This window comes from Curcuma longa, chromosome 6 (genome assembly GCF_044706935.1).
Source record: "Curcuma longa cultivar G26 ecotype Majalengka, Jawa Barat chromosome 6, ITB_CL_G26_1.1, whole genome shotgun sequence".
In the NCBI taxonomy this organism is placed as follows: Eukaryota; Viridiplantae; Streptophyta; class Magnoliopsida; order Zingiberales; family Zingiberaceae; genus Curcuma; species Curcuma longa.
In genome coordinates, this window is record NC_133866.1 from 1,460,608 (window position 1) to 1,478,243 (window position 17,636).

Genomic DNA, 17,636 nt, shown 5'->3' on the forward strand with positions numbered 1-17,636 from the left:
CTTATTTGAGATATATACACATATTGTAATTTTGTCATTCTCTTTGTCTCAAGTGCTCATATTCTCTCTTGTGTTGATGCACTATGCTCGTGGTCTTCAAAGTCTTTTTTAGTTACTTTACATTCTTTTTATTGTGCTTAACTTTGCAATTCTTGTTAAAGGGTTTCACATCTTCAGAATCCTTTTGAAAATGAGATATTTAATAAAAATCCTAATTTTTATTTATTTAGATCTTGCACATTAATCTTGCTTAGTCTTTATGATCAGATCATACATGCTAATTATGCTAAGTGTTTTATTAGATCTTACATGCTACTTTTATTAAGTATTCTGCTAGATATTGCATGCTTAGCTTATAATTTAATTGATTTTTTATATTGATTATGTTTAATCAAGTTAGGATTTAATTTACTTATTTTTCACTGTATACTTTATGTATTGCTTTAAAAGTGTTTTAATCCATCAACTCTTAAAGTTCTTTTATATTATTCATCTCCTCTAGCGTATAAACGATACTATAAATTCAATCATAGATGGACTCAAATGTAGTTGACTGAGTTAGGAGGTTCAAGCGATTGAAATAATAATTTTGGTTGACTGAACGTCAGGTTCGATTGGCCTATGCATAGGATAATCACTATCTATTTTGTAGGTTATCAGAGTTGGATCGGTCGATCATACATATATATCAAATGACTAGAAGCCATGTGGTAGTTGATACAGCAGCACAGATCCAATGTAAGTGAGACCAGGCAACCTCTTCTACTTTGTCACCCTCTGTCTAATACTATAGCTAGAAGCAGATCTGATGTGCGTAGTGTATACATACATTTTTACTGCTTCTATTACACATCTTTATGTATTTTATGATGATATTCTGTGTTTGTCACATTCTTTATTCGTGCGTTAGACATATTTTCCCTATTTCCTAGTTTGAATATCTACTCTCGTGTTTGTGCATTCACATGATGGAATTTGGAGCAAAATAAGACGAAACAGAGAAAAAATAAAAGAAGGCAAAGCAGGGTCGGCACGACCGTGCTTCATCCATCTGAGCCAAGCCAACAGTCGTGTCCCTGAGACACAGTCGTGCCAACCCTACAGAAGACCAGCTGCTTCCGGCCATGCCTTCAATCTAGAGCTTTCCAGATCACAGGCCATGCCTACAAGGCACGGTCGTGTCCTAGTACCAAAGGCACAAGTGGCTGGAGTCGTGCCTATGAGGCACGGCCGTGCCTCTTTCCAGATTGAAGCCAGCCACGGGCCGTGCCTACAAGGCACGGGCGTGTCTATTTTCCAGAACCAGACATGTTTAAGGCCATGCTTATTAGGCACGACCGTGTGATAGAATGTTGAGGCATGCTTCTTGGGTCGTGCCATGAGGCACGACCGTGTCGCGTTTGGGCATATATAAACCCCTCTAAAAATCCTAAAAAAGGGGGGAACACTTGGAGGTGAATCAAGGACACCGTAGCCATTATTCGGAGAAGATTTCAACAATCCATCTTTAGCTGTCATTCGACCTCCCCATCTGTTTATGGTCTATGCTCTACTTCAGCGGCTTGATGTTGACATCACCGCTAACATCTTTGCTTCCATCATTCACCATACCTCGCCGGTGAACGACAAAGTGCACATGCCTTATGGCAACATTATCACCGGGTGGTTAGAGTCTTTGGGTATCAATGTGACAAGGGGCAAGGTTGAAAAGATGACCAAGAAATATTCTAGACTTGGAGTTCGAGCCTTCTCGAAATCCAAGATCACTACACGGTTCGGGGAGGTACGATGGGTAGATGGGAGAGCGCCAGGGACACTTCCACTTCCTGCTGCTGCACCGGTTGCTATGGATGTCGAGGATCCCGCTGACGAGGCAGCAGATGTTGCTGAGGACGAGGAGGATCCGGACTACGTGGCGGAGCCAGACTACCAGGTTCAGATAGAGGCACTGGAGGCGCGATTCACCGAGCTTGGAGTGCGGATTGATACAGGATTTTCGGAGCTCGGGGCACGGATGGACTCCGGCTTCACGGAGATCAGAGGCCAGATGACCGGCATGTATGACATGATGCAGGCTTGGATGAGCGGTCATCCACCTCCGCAGCCCTCCTCCAGTGCTCCTACAGACGATGCTCCGTTACCCACCTCTGACCTGCCTCCAGTAGATCCCATTACTGGCATGATAGAGTTTCACGTTAGTCCATGACTGTTGATGTGTTGTTTGTATGATTGACTTGCGACTTTGACTATTGTTACTATTTCTGTCTATGTTGTTTCACATACTTTGTCTTATATTTTTATGACATATCTTGATGCTTATTTCTTCCTTATATTGTGTCTGTTTCTCATGTTTACCACTCTTCGTTTTATATTAATGCGTTAAGGGGGAGACACGCTTGGATTAAGGGGGAGTTGGTGAGCCTTGATGACCAGTCTACACCCTTTTCGGTGTTTGACAAAGGGGGAGAGGGTGGACTTAAGTTTAGGAATTGGGGAGAGGATGATTACTGAAGATTGGGAATTATTATCCAAAATAATAAACTTAATTGTTGTAGGGGGAGGATCTTGATCTCCTTACATATACGAACTTAACTCTTATTCCCAAAGTAATGAACTTAATTGTTGTAGGGGGAGGATCTTGATCTCCTTACTTACATATATGAAAGGGAAGATTGTTGATATTCCGATCTAAACTTAAATCGTGTTGTCAAACAACAAAAAGGGGGAGATTGTTGATGCAGTTTGTCCCGATTGTTGTTTTGATGTTGACACAGATTTAAGTTCATTTTAGTTGGATAAGAATTAAGTTCAATATATTCAGATTGACCAATGACGGATGAGATTGGAGAGGGCTCGGTAGCTCGTTCTCTGGACCTAGGTCGGAGAGGGCTCGGTAGCTCTCGTTCTCTGGACCAGATGGAGTCGGAGAGGGCTCGGTAGCTCGTTCTCCGGACTAGGTCAGAGAGGGCTCGGTAGCTCGTTCTCTGGACCAGATGGAGTCGGAGAGGGCTCGGTAGCTCGTTCTCCGGACTAGGTCAGAGAGGGCTCGGTAGCTCGTTCTCTGGACCAGATGAGATCAGAGAGGGCTCGGTAGCTCGTTCTCTGGACCAGATGAGATCAGAGAGGGCTGTAGCTCGTTCTCTGGAGATGGGCTCGGAGAGCTCGTTCTCTCGTTCTCCGGATTAGGTCAGAGAGGGCTCGGTAGCTCGTTCTCTGTACCGAACTATGGTCGGAGAAGGCTTGGTAGCCTGTCTTCGGACCGGATCATTGTCAGAGGAGGCTTGGGAGCCTGTTCTCTGAATACATGATCTAATGTGGTTGGCTCGGGTTAGACACGAGTTAACCAAGTGATCAGATTGGATGGGTTTCAAATTCACTTTGGTGTAATCGATGGGTGGATCGATTAACCAAGGGCTAGGTTGGTTAGTCGATCATCGGATCGATTACAGAGCATTCTGTGAGAATTTGGAAAACCCACAGAACCCACCATAATCGATTCACTGATCGATTATGGACAAGAGTAATCGATTCTCTGATCGACTACGGGCTTTACTGAGAATAAAATTAGCGACGGTTAATCGATCACTTGATCGATTAACCATAGCTTAATCGACCGCCTGATCGATTAAGCTATGGGGTAATCGATTACGATGGCTCTTGATCGATTACACGGGTTGCAGAGAAACGAATTGCGACGTTTAATCGATGGCCTGATCGATTAAGCTATTTCTGATCGTGTTCAGACTTCTGCCCTGCTCATTTCTGATTTCTGATACTTCTGATATTTGCTTTGCTAATCCATCTCTGAGTTTGCAGATGAGGTTTGAATTCAAATGAAGATCAGGGAGAGTCAAGGCTTGGCTTTCCATTGTGGCAGTTTGTCGAACATTGGTTTTCAGGTAAAAGACAACGGGAGACCTGAGCTGCAACAGGAGGATGAGCTCAGGGTGCTGAGGGCTCAGAGGGGCTTGGTTCAGCAACTGGAGGAGGGACCTCAGTGTGCTGGAGGGCTCGGATGGCTCAGCAACTGGAGGAGGATGACTCCAGTGTTGCAGGTGAGCTCAGGTAACCGTTGAACGAGCAGAAGAGAAGAGGCTAGAAGAAGGGCATGTTGAGGAGGAGAGAAGGAAGAGACAACAACAACGAAAGAAAGGTTGTTTTGTGGTGTGCTTGTTGTGACTTCTCTGCTTGCGTTCATTGCTCGTTCTTTGAGTTCTCTGCCTGAGGTGGTGCAAGGTGCTGGTGCTCTTGCTCTCGGGAAGATCTTCTGCTTCTTGGTTTTGTGATTGAGTTGAGGCAGTGCTGTAAGTTGTTATTGTTCTATTTGCCTCAACCTCCTTCTTATAATCTCTGTGCTTAACTTCTATTCTTGAGATTGGTTGTGGAGAGGTCACTCCACCGAGAAGGAGATACTATCTAGCCGGATTCATCCGGGGTGTGATCTACCGAAGATCAAGGGATCGTCCACCTTACGGACACGCCGAGGAGTAGGGGCAAGTTATCCCCGAACCTCGTACATCCTCGTGTTAGCTTTGTCTTTATTTTCTTAGTTGTTTTTCTTCTATTTCCGCTGCGTACTAATCTTTTGTAGGAGAAAAATCGATTTTCAAGGAGTGGCTATTCACTCCCCCCCTCTCTAGCCATCTTCCGATCAAGGATATAGTCCTTTGTGCGCCAGCCCTCGCAAGGGGATAAGGAGGAGAAAGCTTGGGCGAACAATGGAGGAAGGATTCCTAAGGGGGCGCCGGCCCTAGCAAAACAAAGAGGGGAGAAAATCTTTGTTGCCACCGGCCCTAAGGAGTAGAGGCAAATAGAGTTGTGTTCTTTTTCCCTCTCCCAATCCTTCCCTTTTACAGCTTTGCCATCCAAGAAAATTTAGAAAGAATCTAACAAACTTTTCTTATTCAGATTTAGTTAGAAAAAATCTAATAAAATCTATTGATAAGATTTTGTTAGTTTCTTAATAAATTTTCTTAACTGAATTTTGTTATTATCTTAACAAAATCTCTTAATTAAATTTTATTAATTTCTTAACAAAATTTCTTAATTAAGTTTTGTTATTTTCTTAACAAAATTTCTATAAAAAAATCATATCAAAATTTTGTTTACGGAAGAAATAGAATTCTTAACAGAATTTTATAATGGAAATTCTTAACAGAAATCCTTAACAGAATTTTTCACATGAAAAATTCTTAACAAAATTTCAAAAATTCTTAACAAAATTTCTTAACCGAAATTCTTAATTTCCCGAAATTCTTACAGAATTCTCTCAGGTGGATACGAGGCTTTATCCAGAGGCTACAACAAGGACCTAGAGGAGGAATTGATTTTGGCCTCCTGATGGGCTTGGGCTTGCTGTGTTCTCCCTGAACACCCAACTCATGTTCATTAATAATAACTGATACCACTAAAGGGTTATTATTGAACTACCGCACCAATCCATATTATAATTTGGGCTTCTTCTTATCATAAGTGCATTAATCTCCCTGTGTTTAAGATATCGTATGTCCGTCAATTAATTGAATTACTAACAACTCAATTAATTAACTTTTGAATCCAAGAGTAGTACCACTTAACTTTATTATCATGCGAAACTAAGTCCACCTGCAGGGTTTAAATGATAATCCTTATGAGCTCCTCAAGGGGACATCATCAGCCTAAATTATTAGGACACATATTCCTTCTATGATCAACAACACACCATATACATAGCATTATCTTCCAACTCATCGAGCCTATTGATTTAACGAATAAATCTCACCCTTTGATGAATTAAAGAAATACATACTAAGTATATGTGCTTGTTATTATATAGGGATTAAGAGCATGCACATCCATAATAATAGAGATCTAGTTCGATTATATAGTCAGTATAAATCAAACTATCTCAAACGGTCCTGCTCAATACACACAAAGTATACTAGTGTAATTTTATAGTCAAGATAGACTAATACCAAATTACACTACAACCGTTCCAATGGTTTGTCCCCATCCATCTTGATTGTGAGTTACTATTTATAATTTATAAGGAATTGATAACATGATCTTCTGTGTAACACCACACACCATGTTATCTACAATATAAATTAAGTGGACAACTGCATTAACATATAAAATGCAGTCATTTGACCAATGTGATTCTCATTTCAAAATATTGCAAAATAGATGTTCATACAAAAGCTAGGTTTATAGTATACATCCCAACAGAGACTGCAAGACAAAGAAGATTGTACCCATTGATAAGTCTTTTGCTCTTTCTCTCTTTCAGATTTAGGAGCAAGATGTACTACTTTCTCTCTTCTTTGTACTATATTTCCTCAGTCATGGAGTAGACCTCTAGATTTTAGAATGTAGGAGGAATTGAGATGTAAATGGATGATTGTAATCTATGAATTTACTATTTGCCATGTTCAAGAATTTGATTAAGCTTTGCTATATGGATTTGTGTCTTGCATTTATTTGTGGATATGTTTGAGAAGGCTTAATTTCATATGGATGAGTGAACTATAATTTAATGGAAATCTTAGGATCATATGACCGGTGTGCCTTGTGACAGAAGGTGAATCTTTAATCGGACTTTCCGAGGAGATTCTTAGACTGTAATGAATTCTCATGAGAGATAGCTAACAATTATTGATTACTAGGAAAAGGTCCATAATTGGGTACTTGGTGATGGGAAATAGGATATCAGTAGTATTGCTGGAGTGCCCAGTGACAGCGGAAGAACTATAGAACCAGGCTATCTGGGTATCATCTCGGATTAGCAATTGTAACATTAGAGGAGTCATGATTATTCCAAAAGATCCTGACAAGGTCTGATTAGATATCTTGATTAGACTCTCTGCAGTAATATAATCATTGAGGAATGGTAAGGAATCCATGATCATCAATCATAATCTCGAGGAATCTAAAATTTTAAAATTGTTTTCTAATACGGTCACTTAGCTGATTTCTTTTTTGATCTGAAATTCTAAGATTGTTTCCTAATCCTGTCAATATCTGTAGGTCTTGAAATTTATATTCTCACTGCTAGTGCTGGCACATCTTTTAGTCATTGCAATAACTAAATTATTCGCTCTCATTTTATATGCAGTTACTTTTCATAAAAAAAATTAGGTTATTTCTTGTTCCTGCTACATCTTTCAGCTATGGCACCACAGATCATGATGCGTCAGACCATTGTGGTGGCATCTATTTACTCAGCAAGCATACCGTTGGCGTCTATTAACATCAAACAAACATAATTTTATTTCTCAGCAAGCAATGATAATTAGATACGGCTCCTGTCATTTGTGAAAGCATACCGTCGTGAATTTACTGTTAACCAACAAACCCCGGAATGTTTTTTGTCTGAATGGGACTTCATAAGCTTCCTAACATGGTGAACATCGCCCCATCTTCCACAAGCAGCATAGAGATTCGATAAGGCAATGTATGTTCCAGAGTCCATTGGATTTAGTTCCAGCAGTTTCATAGCTGCAAACTCCCCCAATTCAACGTTCCTATTGGCACAACTGGAGGCCAGCAAGGATGACCAAATGTGCTCATTCGCTTTAAAAGGCATTTTGTCTACAAGCTCAATTGCTTCTTCCAACTTTCCTGCTCGGGCAAACATATCTATCAGACAGGCATAGTGATTGATTGTTGGCTCCTTAACGGTTTTGAAATACTGGTAGCCAACCTCTAGCCAACCACAGTGATTGCATGCAGAAAGAACTGCTGTATATGTGATGTTGTTAGGCTTTGGTTCCTTGAGGTTCACTAATTCTTGGAATATGCCAATGGCTCTTTCAGGAAAACCATGCTGTGCTAGGGAACTGATCATTGCATTCCAAGTGGCTATGTCTCGTTTCGGAATCTCTTCAAAGAGCCTAATGGCTTCTTCTATGTATCCTGACTTTGCATACATGTACAGCAAGCTACTTGCAACAAACAACTCATGCTTCATGTTGACATCTGACTTGATTATCTGCGCATGAATCTGTTTTCCTTCTTCAAATGCGGCAATATGTGCACATGAGCTGAGAAGGGCTGAGAAGATGTAATGATTTGGGGCCGCGGGGGTCACTGGTTTCTCTGTTACCATTCTAGCATAAAGCTTCAATGCAAGTTCGCTCTCGCCTATCCGTGAAAGACCTGAGATAAATGAAGTCCACAAAGTGAGTTCCTGTTTAGCAAAGTGTTCAATCACGTTGATTGCATCATCCAAAACATGATGATCCAAATACATTTTGGTCAAGGAGTTGAAAAGCCGTTCACATCTGCATCCATACTTGATCATCACAGCATGCAATTGTTTTCCGGAACGCAATCCTACTACCTTCAAGGTAGATGATAGTGTCACCTCTCTCAATTCCCTCTTCGTCTTTAAGCATTCGATAAACAAGCTGACAGCGGCTGGCGCTCGCCCATTTCTAGTGTACCCTTGAATAGCCAAGTTGTAGGCCACATCATCCTTTTCCACCAACCCAGAAAACACTTGTTGAGCTTCATTGAAGCAACCATGATCCAGATATGCTTCAAAGAGAGCAATGCCCACAAACAAATCAAATTTAATCTCCATCATCTTGGTGGCAAGTCCATGTAACTGTCTCACTTCCCCAATTCCAACACCCACCCTACAAGATCGAAGAACACCGGCAAACGTATCATGATCGGGATTCAAACCTGAAGACCTCATGCAACAAAATAGCTGGAAATCTCCTTCTCCATCTGAATCCAACAATTTTGATTTCCCAACCAGGAGCGCGTTCCATGACACAACAGTAGGCTCAGAAATGCCAAAGAATGCTCTCTTCGCGCGTGCCATTTGCCCGCATTTTGTATAAAATGCAACCAAGCAAGCACCTACATATACACCAGACGCCATGCCGGATTTAACTACAAGTGAGTGGATCTGTTGACCGATGAACAAGGCTGATGCACTGGCGCAAGCACCCAAAACACAAGAGAAAACATGCTCATTCAGCATAAATCTACCACCAGTCTCCACCACTTCGTGGAACATTCTCAGCGCCTGCACATACCTTCCCTTCTCCCTGTAAGCCATCAACATAGAAGCGAAGGCAACGGCATCTTTGTCGGGAATTGCGTCGAACAACTTACGGGCGAGTTCCACACGTCCAAACTTGCGGTATAAATTGAGCAAACATGTAGTGGAGATGGTGACCTCCGACGAGGTGAGGCGATGTTGGTGCTTGAGCGTATAAGCGTGGACCTGAGGCAAGAGCGGGAAATGGTTAGCTTGGGAGAGGGCTCTGAAAAGCAAGCGCAGGGTGATGATGTCGGGTTGGTAAGGGGAGAAAAGGAGCATGTGGAGGAAGAGGCGGAGGGCGGTGTGGATGCGGCGGTTTCGGAGGCAGATGGAGATAGCGGTATTCCAGGCGACGGTGTCGCGGTCAGAGAGTGGGAGGAGGTGGAAGAGTCTGAGAGCGTGGTCGATGGGCTTGGATTTGGCTGCAGTCGAGAAGAGGATATTGGATGGACCTGGGGCGGTGAGCCAAAGCCGAACGGGGGAGGTGGAGGTGGAAGTGGAAGTGGTAGTAGGAGATAAGCGGCATCGAGGAGGAGGTGGAGGCCGATTCGGAGCAGTAGCAACTTTCATGTTCCCGATTCAACAGCGAGTGGAAGAAGCTCTTCTTGAGCACCCGAATTTAGTTGATACTCAAGGAGACTTAGCAAGAAAGTGAAAGTGTTCAGTTTGAAGTAGGTCTTCTTGAGTTGGCAAATGGGGAGAAGCAAACGATGAAACAAAGGGCAACATAGAGGATTAGGAGTGGAAGATGCTCCAAGAAAGCAGGAGGTGGCCTGAGGGAGGCCATTGACCTATGATACGGTGGTTCTTTTATCAACCTTACTTGGTAAAATAGAAGTCAATAAGACTACCTGACTAATCTTAACTGAAGATTAGGCAAGAAAAAATTTAAATTGGATATTTAACTGATGGAAAATCTATTTATGGAAGTGACTAGTCTTAACGGGGAGTTAAGCACGAGTAAGCCAGTAGGTTAGACTTATAAGGTAAGACTTAGGTAAGCCTAGTAAATCAGACAAACTACATGTAGGCTTAGGTTAATTGTTTATTTGTATGCTGATCTTGCAGGGACCAAGAGCTAGAAACAAGATGGAGGAAGCATAAGTAGAGCAAATAGAAGTAGTCAAATTAAGTCCCGAGTCAACTCAGGTTAAACCCGAGTTGACTAGATCCGGGCGCTCAGATGTTATTCCAAGCTTTTGGATAGTCCAGGCACACCTATGTGTTCTAGGCACTCGGATACAGAAGAATCGGCTCAGATAAGACTGAGGAGATCGGATCAGATCAGGTCTTATCTAGACTCTCGAATTAGAATACAAGCGCCCGGAAGGGTCTTTATAAGGAGCCTTAGCATGGAGCACCATGTAAACCCTAATCATTTACTACTCCTCATCTTGTGGTGCTGTCGAACGCGACCAACGCCTAACTTGTGCAACCGAGAAAGTTCCAGGAAAAGTGCGCTGTATTCAAGACTTTCAGATCGATTTCACGGGTGTTGTTTTTGTTGTTATTAGAGTCTTTCTTTCTTGTATTTCATTTATATATATTTTGTACTGTAAGACGGGTTTCTCCGCCTCCAAACAAGGTTCGAAAAGGAAACCACTAGTGGACGAACGCCTCCTGTACATAGGCCTTAGACATATAAACCTGAGGGGTTAGGAACCAAGTAAATCCGTGAGTCCCCTGTTAATTTACTAATTATGCTGCTAAGTTTCTTTGATAGTACGAACGAATAAAAATGAACAAACGAGAAGCACACGCTATTCACTCCCCTCTAGCACATCCCAACGATTCTACAATTAGTATCAGAGCAGGCCTGCTCTTGATCGGACTAACCACACGCCACAAGAGTAAGAAGGCAAAGATGGAGGGGGAGAAAGGTATAATTTTAAAAGTTCATTTTAAATTTCATATTATTTATTTTAAATGTAGGAAGAGAGGACACTACAAAAATCAGTATTTTACTCGTAAGACTTGGACGGCACCATCAGCGACAAAGGAACAACCGATGCCACGAGTCTGAAAGAACAAAAAGCACATCAAGTGCTTCAAGTGCCAAAAATATAGACACTACAAGAATCGATACTCAGAGAGGAAGACGGCGGAGAAGAAATCAGAATTAGGAATTGTGATTCCGATAAGTTCAGTTATTTACGAAAATACCCCTAGGATTTTGCATGCTAGATTTATTTTTATTAAAAATTTAGATAATTTTGATAATTTATAATTAAAAATTAATACAAATATTAATTTGACTAATTCCAAAAATTCAACCATAGAAAATTTAAATTTAAATAATTTTAAAAAATTAACAATAGAAATTTTAAATTTAAATAATTTAAAAAATTCAAATTTAAATAATTCAAAAAATTCAATCATAGAAAAATTTAAATTTAAAAAATTCAACACTAGAAATTCAAATTTAAATAATTTAAAAAATTTAATCAAAGAAAATTTAAATTTAATTAATTTAAAAAATTCAAAATTAGATAATTTAAAAAATTTAGTTAATTTAAACAATTTAAATTTATATAATTCAAATTTAAATAATTTGACCCATTCAAATTTGAATTATTCAAATAATTTGAACAATTCAAACATGAATAATTTAAATTTAGATAATTTAAATAATTTAACTAATTTAAATTTGATAAATTTAAATAATTCAAAATTAAAAATTTAAAAAATTTAAATAAATCTAAAATTTTATTAAAAAAAAATAATTAATTTAAAAAAATCAAACTTAGATATTATTAACAATGAAAATCCACCTAATTTGAATAAATTTGAATTAAATAATAATGTAACTAATTTAAATTCTATAATTAATAATTTAAATTTAATTAATCTAGATTTATCCAAAATAAAGAAGAAATTAGATCAATTCTTTAATTTATTTAATCAAAATAATGATAAATTAAATAATTTAAATTTAATTAATTTAATAAATCTAAAAATTAATAATAATTTAACTAAATAAGATAAAATTAATAATTATCTAGATAAATTAAATAATTTAATTTTAATAAATAATTTAAAATTAAATAATTTAGATAATCCTAAGAATAAAAAAATTTAAAATCCATCAATATAAATACTAAAATTAATAATTTAACTACTAAAAACTCAAAATTAAATCTTAAAAGTTCTTACAATAACCATTCAAATTTTAAAAATAATCATTTAAATTTAAAAATTAATATTTAAAATTAAATAATAAAATTAATTACAATCATGTACCCTTTGATTATGAAATAATGAATAATTCTAAGAAATTTTTAATTTAAATCTAAAATTTTGAAATTAAATCTCAAAATTCAAAAAGATAATACTATAAATTTTTAACAAGTCAAATTTAAATCTTAAAAACTTAAATTTAAATAATAAATTTAATTATTATTAAATTTTATTTAATTATGAAATATAACGTAAGTTAAATCTAAAATTTAATCCCCATATTTAAATTCAAAAATAAATTCAAAATTAAAAATAAAATTCAAAATTTAAAGATTAAAATTTAAAATTCAAATTCAAAATTCTTATTAAAGATTAAAATTAAAATTCAAAATAAATTAAAAATTTTTTAAATAAACATAAGACTCGAACCTAATTATAATAAAATGCTTATAATTATAAAACTAATTTAAAATATTACCTAATAAAATAAAATCCAAATAAAATTCAAAGTATGTCAAAGTGGGTTGACACATTCGCGGATCCACACGAAATATATCAAATCAAAAATTTGATATATTATTAAAAATTAAAAAATTACTTGACTTGTTTGACTCATACGTATTTACTTACTATTTAATCTAGAACAGTTAGTTAAGGATAAATGATTAGTTGACACTTGTCAACATAGTATCAGGGTAGAGCAAGTTGATAGTATGTTAGGAAAACTTAGTCTAGAAAGTCAAGTGGGTAAAGAGTACCTTGCTTGGTCTGCTTAGCTAAGTCGATCTAACTGAAACTACCTCATCACATCCTAGACTAGTTAGACCAAGGTTTCTCAAGAAGTTGATTAAGGTCATAATTTCTTAAAAAGGCTTTATCTAAGGAAGTGGTCGTTATTCCGATAACCAAGAAGGCTCCTGCCTTGCCACGACCTAGAAGTCAATTTTTGAAATATGGATTTAATCAATTGACTATTAAATATAAATCTAATACAAGGTCAAACACTCATTAGAACTCAAATTAAAATTAATATAGATAAAATTGATAAATTATCTTACAAAACCCTTGTATGTCATGTACTAAGACACTTAGAATGAGTGAGATGATAAGGACAATTAAAGTACAAAGGTTTAAAAAATATTTTTAAAAAAATTATTAAACTAATTTTTATAAACTTTTTTTTTAAAAAATTGATATTTACTTGAAATTTATGCTTGTTGTGTGTATCTATATTATAGTTTTTAAAATATTATATATTTAAAAATTGATTAACCAACACTTAGACACAAACTTCTAAGTTAACTCTATGTCTAAGAACCCTAAGACACATAGGCAAAAAATCCTTGTGGATAACAAGGATGTCCTAAGAAGAGTGTCTAGTTGAGAGGGAGGTTATTATTGAAAGATCTAATTTTTAAAAGACCTTTTAAAAAACTTATTTGAAAACTTATATTGAAAATATTTTTTTTAAAACTCAAGTGTGTTGAAAAATATTTTGAAAATTAAACTTTTGACTTGGAACAACCCCTAAGACTAGAGTTGAGTATTCGGTTAAAATCGAACTGAACTAAATTAACCAAAATCGAACAGAACTAATTTTTTTTGAATGAACTGAACCGATCAAATTTTCAAATAAAAACCAAACAAATCTAATTGATAAAATATCAATTAATTTAATTTTCGACTGAATTAACCAAAATAACTAAAATTTTTAAATATTATAAAAAATTTATCAATTAATTAGAGATTTATAAGTTTACTTACTTAGAAATTTATAAATTATTTTTTATTTTAATTAATTTAGTTTATTCAGTTTTTTCAATTTAATCAAATAAGAAATTTTAAAATCGAAACTGAAATAAATTAACTAAATTAATTGATTTTGAAAAAATAATCAAAATTCTAAAATAACCAAACTGAATTTTTAAATTCGATCGGTTTGATCGATTTATTCTGTTTAACCGAATTTTTGCTCTCCTCTACCTAAGACACATAGGGAGATTACCTTGTGGTCAACAAGGAGCCCTAAGAGAGTATCAGATTTAGGAGGTGTCCAAACTTAAAAGTTTAATTAAAAATTATATTTTAAATTTTTTTTAAAAAAAATCATAAGTTAGTTATTCTATTGATTTAGATTAACCTCTAAAACACTTTGGTAGTTTACCTCGTAGTCAACAAGGAGTCCTAAGGAAATATTAGATTTAGGAGGAGGTCCAAATCGAACGAGCAAAACTATTTTAAAAATTATTTTTTTATAAATATTTAAAAAAGAAAAATATTTCAAAATCATAGTTCAAATTATTTTAAATATTATCCATTATTCTTTTGATTTGGATCAAACCCTAAGATATGTAGGAAGATTGCTTTGTGGTTAACAAAGAGCCTTAACGACGTGTCAGATTAAGGGGGAGATTTTGATGTAAAAGGATAATAACTAATTTTTCAAAAACTATCTATTTTGAAATACCTTAAATATCATTTCAAAATCTATTTTGAAAACACTTTCGAAAAACTATTTTAAACTATTTTGAAAAATCCTTTCAAAATTATTTTGAAAAAACTTTAAAAAATTGATTTAAAAAATTCATTGCAAACTTATCTTGAAAATCATTTCAAAACTTATGTTTGAAAAACTTATTTGAAAAACATGCTTTCAAAACTTGGTTTGAAAATCATTTTCAAAAATTATGTTATAAAATTATTTGTGATAACGACTATAGTCTTTCAAGAATTGTCTAGATTATATTGTGACCATAGGTGTTACCATGATTATTGGTGCAAAATTAAAATAAACAATCTTTTTGATGTATGAAAAGGGGGAGAAAAAACTTAAGTTAAAAATATAGAATTCTCCCAGATTGTTAAACTCTTGATCTGAATTAACTTAAGAAATTGTCAAACATTAAAAAGGAGAAGATTGTTGATGTAAAGAGCACTAGGTCTGACCCTAGAGTTTTGTTGTTTAATAATACACCTAGGTCTGGTCTGTTTGATCAAGGGTTGATCCAAACAGGACTTAATATTTGGATGTGAGTGAAGTCTAGTCAAGTCAGTTTGACCAAAAGACTAGTGAGAAGTCTTAGTTGAGGCTAGGAGAAGTCCTGATCTGAAGGATTAGGCAAGGGAAAGTCCGAACTGAAGGTTAGGCAAGGGAAAGTCCAAACTGGATGTTTGGTAGGTGAGAAGTCTACCTATAGAAGTGACTGGTTTTAACTGGAGGTTAGGCAAGGGAAAGTCCAAACTGGATGTTTGGCAGGTGGGAAATCTACCTATGGAAGTGACTAGTCCTAATTGGAGGTTAGGCAAGAGAAAGTACAAACTGGATATTTGACAAGTGGGAAGTCAACCTATGGAAGTGATTAGTCTTAACAAGGAGTTAAGCACAGGTAAGCCAGTAGGTTAGACTTACAGGGTAAGACTTAAGTAAGCCTAGTAGGTCAGACAGACTACAGGTAGGCTTAGGTTGTTTATTTATTTGTATGCTAATCTTGTAGGGACTAGGAGCTGGAAGTAAGATGGAGGAAGCATAAGTGGAGTAAACAAAAGCAGCCGAACCAAGTCCGGAGTCAACTCAACTCAAACCCGATTTGATTGGATCCGGGTGCCTAGATGTTATTCTAGGCGCCTAGACAGTCTAGGCGCCCCTATGTGTTCCAGGCGTCCAAATCCAGAAGAATCGGCTTAGATAAGCTGATGAGATTAAATCGGATAAGGTCTTATCTAGGTGCTTGGATAAGAATATAGACGTCCGGAAGGGTCTTTATAAGGAGCCTCAGCGTAGAGCACTATGTCAACCCTAATCATTTACTACTCCTCATCTTGTGGTGTTGCCGAACGTGACCAACGCCTCACTTGTGCAACCGATAAAGTTCCAGGAGTAGTGCGCTGCGCTTAGGATTTCTAGATTGACTTCACGGGTGTTGTTTTTATTGTTATCACACTATTTTTTCTTGTATTTCATTTATATATATTTTGAACTATAAGATATGTTTCTCCACCTCCAAATAAGGTTCGAAAAGGAGACCACTAGTGGACGAGTACCTCCTGTATATAAGCTTTGGACATACTAACCCTGAGGGTTAGGAACCAAATAAATCTACAAGTTCACTGTTAATTTACTAGTTCTGTTGCTAAGTTTTTTTGATAGTACAAACGGATAAAAATAAACGAACGAGAAGCACACACTATTCATCCTCCTCTAGTGCGTCCCAACGATCCTACAATGCACACTTGACATAACTTTGTTAGATCACCAAAAAGGCTAACAGTAAACTTATTATATATCAAAACAAAACTTAGGTTCGATATGGTGCTTCTGACACTAATAATAATAACTTTGTGCCAAAATTACTCGAGGTTGATTTTTTTTTCAAAACTCACAAAAGGATGAAAAGCATATATAACTAAGATTGGAGGGAATGATTACACTCAGATGACTCCTAAGAATAAAATGATCGTGATTTGAATTGATTTTGATGTATCTAAGGTCATTTACGAGTTTTAGCTAAAACTCATTAATGGTTATACAAGGTCTAAAATCATAAAGTTCAAGCATGTAACACTCAAAAGACTCTTGGGAATTCATTGGTCTTGATTTAGAGAGTTTTAAGGAATATATTAGTGCTACTTTTGATGGAACATGATGAGCCTAAATTCACCAGTGACTTTGTGTCAAAACTATTCTAAATCTTAAAAATTTTAAAAGCTCACGGGTGGTAGGATTTAAGGTTGGAAGAAATTATTACACTCAATAGAAACCCTAAAAGGATGAAGAGATGAAAGGAATGCAAAGGAGACCATCTATGATAAATCTAAAACTTCTAAGTGCATCAATAAGTTCAAACTAAGAGTCATTGATGGACAAAAAAGCAGCCATAGGGACTTAGGTTTCACGGAGGATTAAAGGAATGGAATAGTGATGGGAAAGACTCAAATAGAGACTCCCAAATTCATTACTAACTTTTTTTTTTTGCCAAAAATTCATTAATAGTTAAATGAAATACTTAAGGCATGATTAAGAAGGGGAGTGAATAGATGACAACATTTATAACATCTTACCATTGTGGATGATGGTGAACTTGAAACCTTTAATTTGTGCTATTGTGTAACAGTGGAGTAGTAACACACAGGAGAATGAAATCACAACAAAAAAACAACTATCGAAGCAATGAGATTTAGAGAATAAAACTAATAGAAAGAGACAACACTAGCATGACTAAGAGATAAAGTCAATAGTCTATCGTGGTCAACTATAATTTTTCGATTTTATTTCTTATAGATGGTCGTAGGATCGACCGTGTAGAATCGTTAGGATGACGGATTTCACCTTTTATTGAAGTGCTGAAGGAGATGAAGTCCATACTAAAAACTAGAACGAAGTCGATACGGCTTGGGTTTTTAAGGATGTAAATCATGACTTTAGAGA

At 36.3% G+C, this 17,636-nt stretch overlaps 1 protein-coding gene across 1 annotated transcript; it reads right to left on the reverse strand.

Annotated features, from left to right (window-relative positions):
- Positions 1 to 7,230: 7,230 nt before the first annotated feature.
- Positions 7,231 to 9,703, reverse strand: LOC141831164 (pentatricopeptide repeat-containing protein At1g50270-like). Its single transcript, XM_074718580.1, has one exon. The coding sequence runs from the start codon at positions 9,602 to 9,604 to the stop codon at positions 7,271 to 7,273; it is 2,334 nt and encodes a 777-aa protein (XP_074574681.1). The 5' UTR covers positions 9,605 to 9,703; the 3' UTR covers positions 7,231 to 7,270.
- Between the last annotated feature and the right edge of the window lie 7,933 nt (positions 9,704 to 17,636).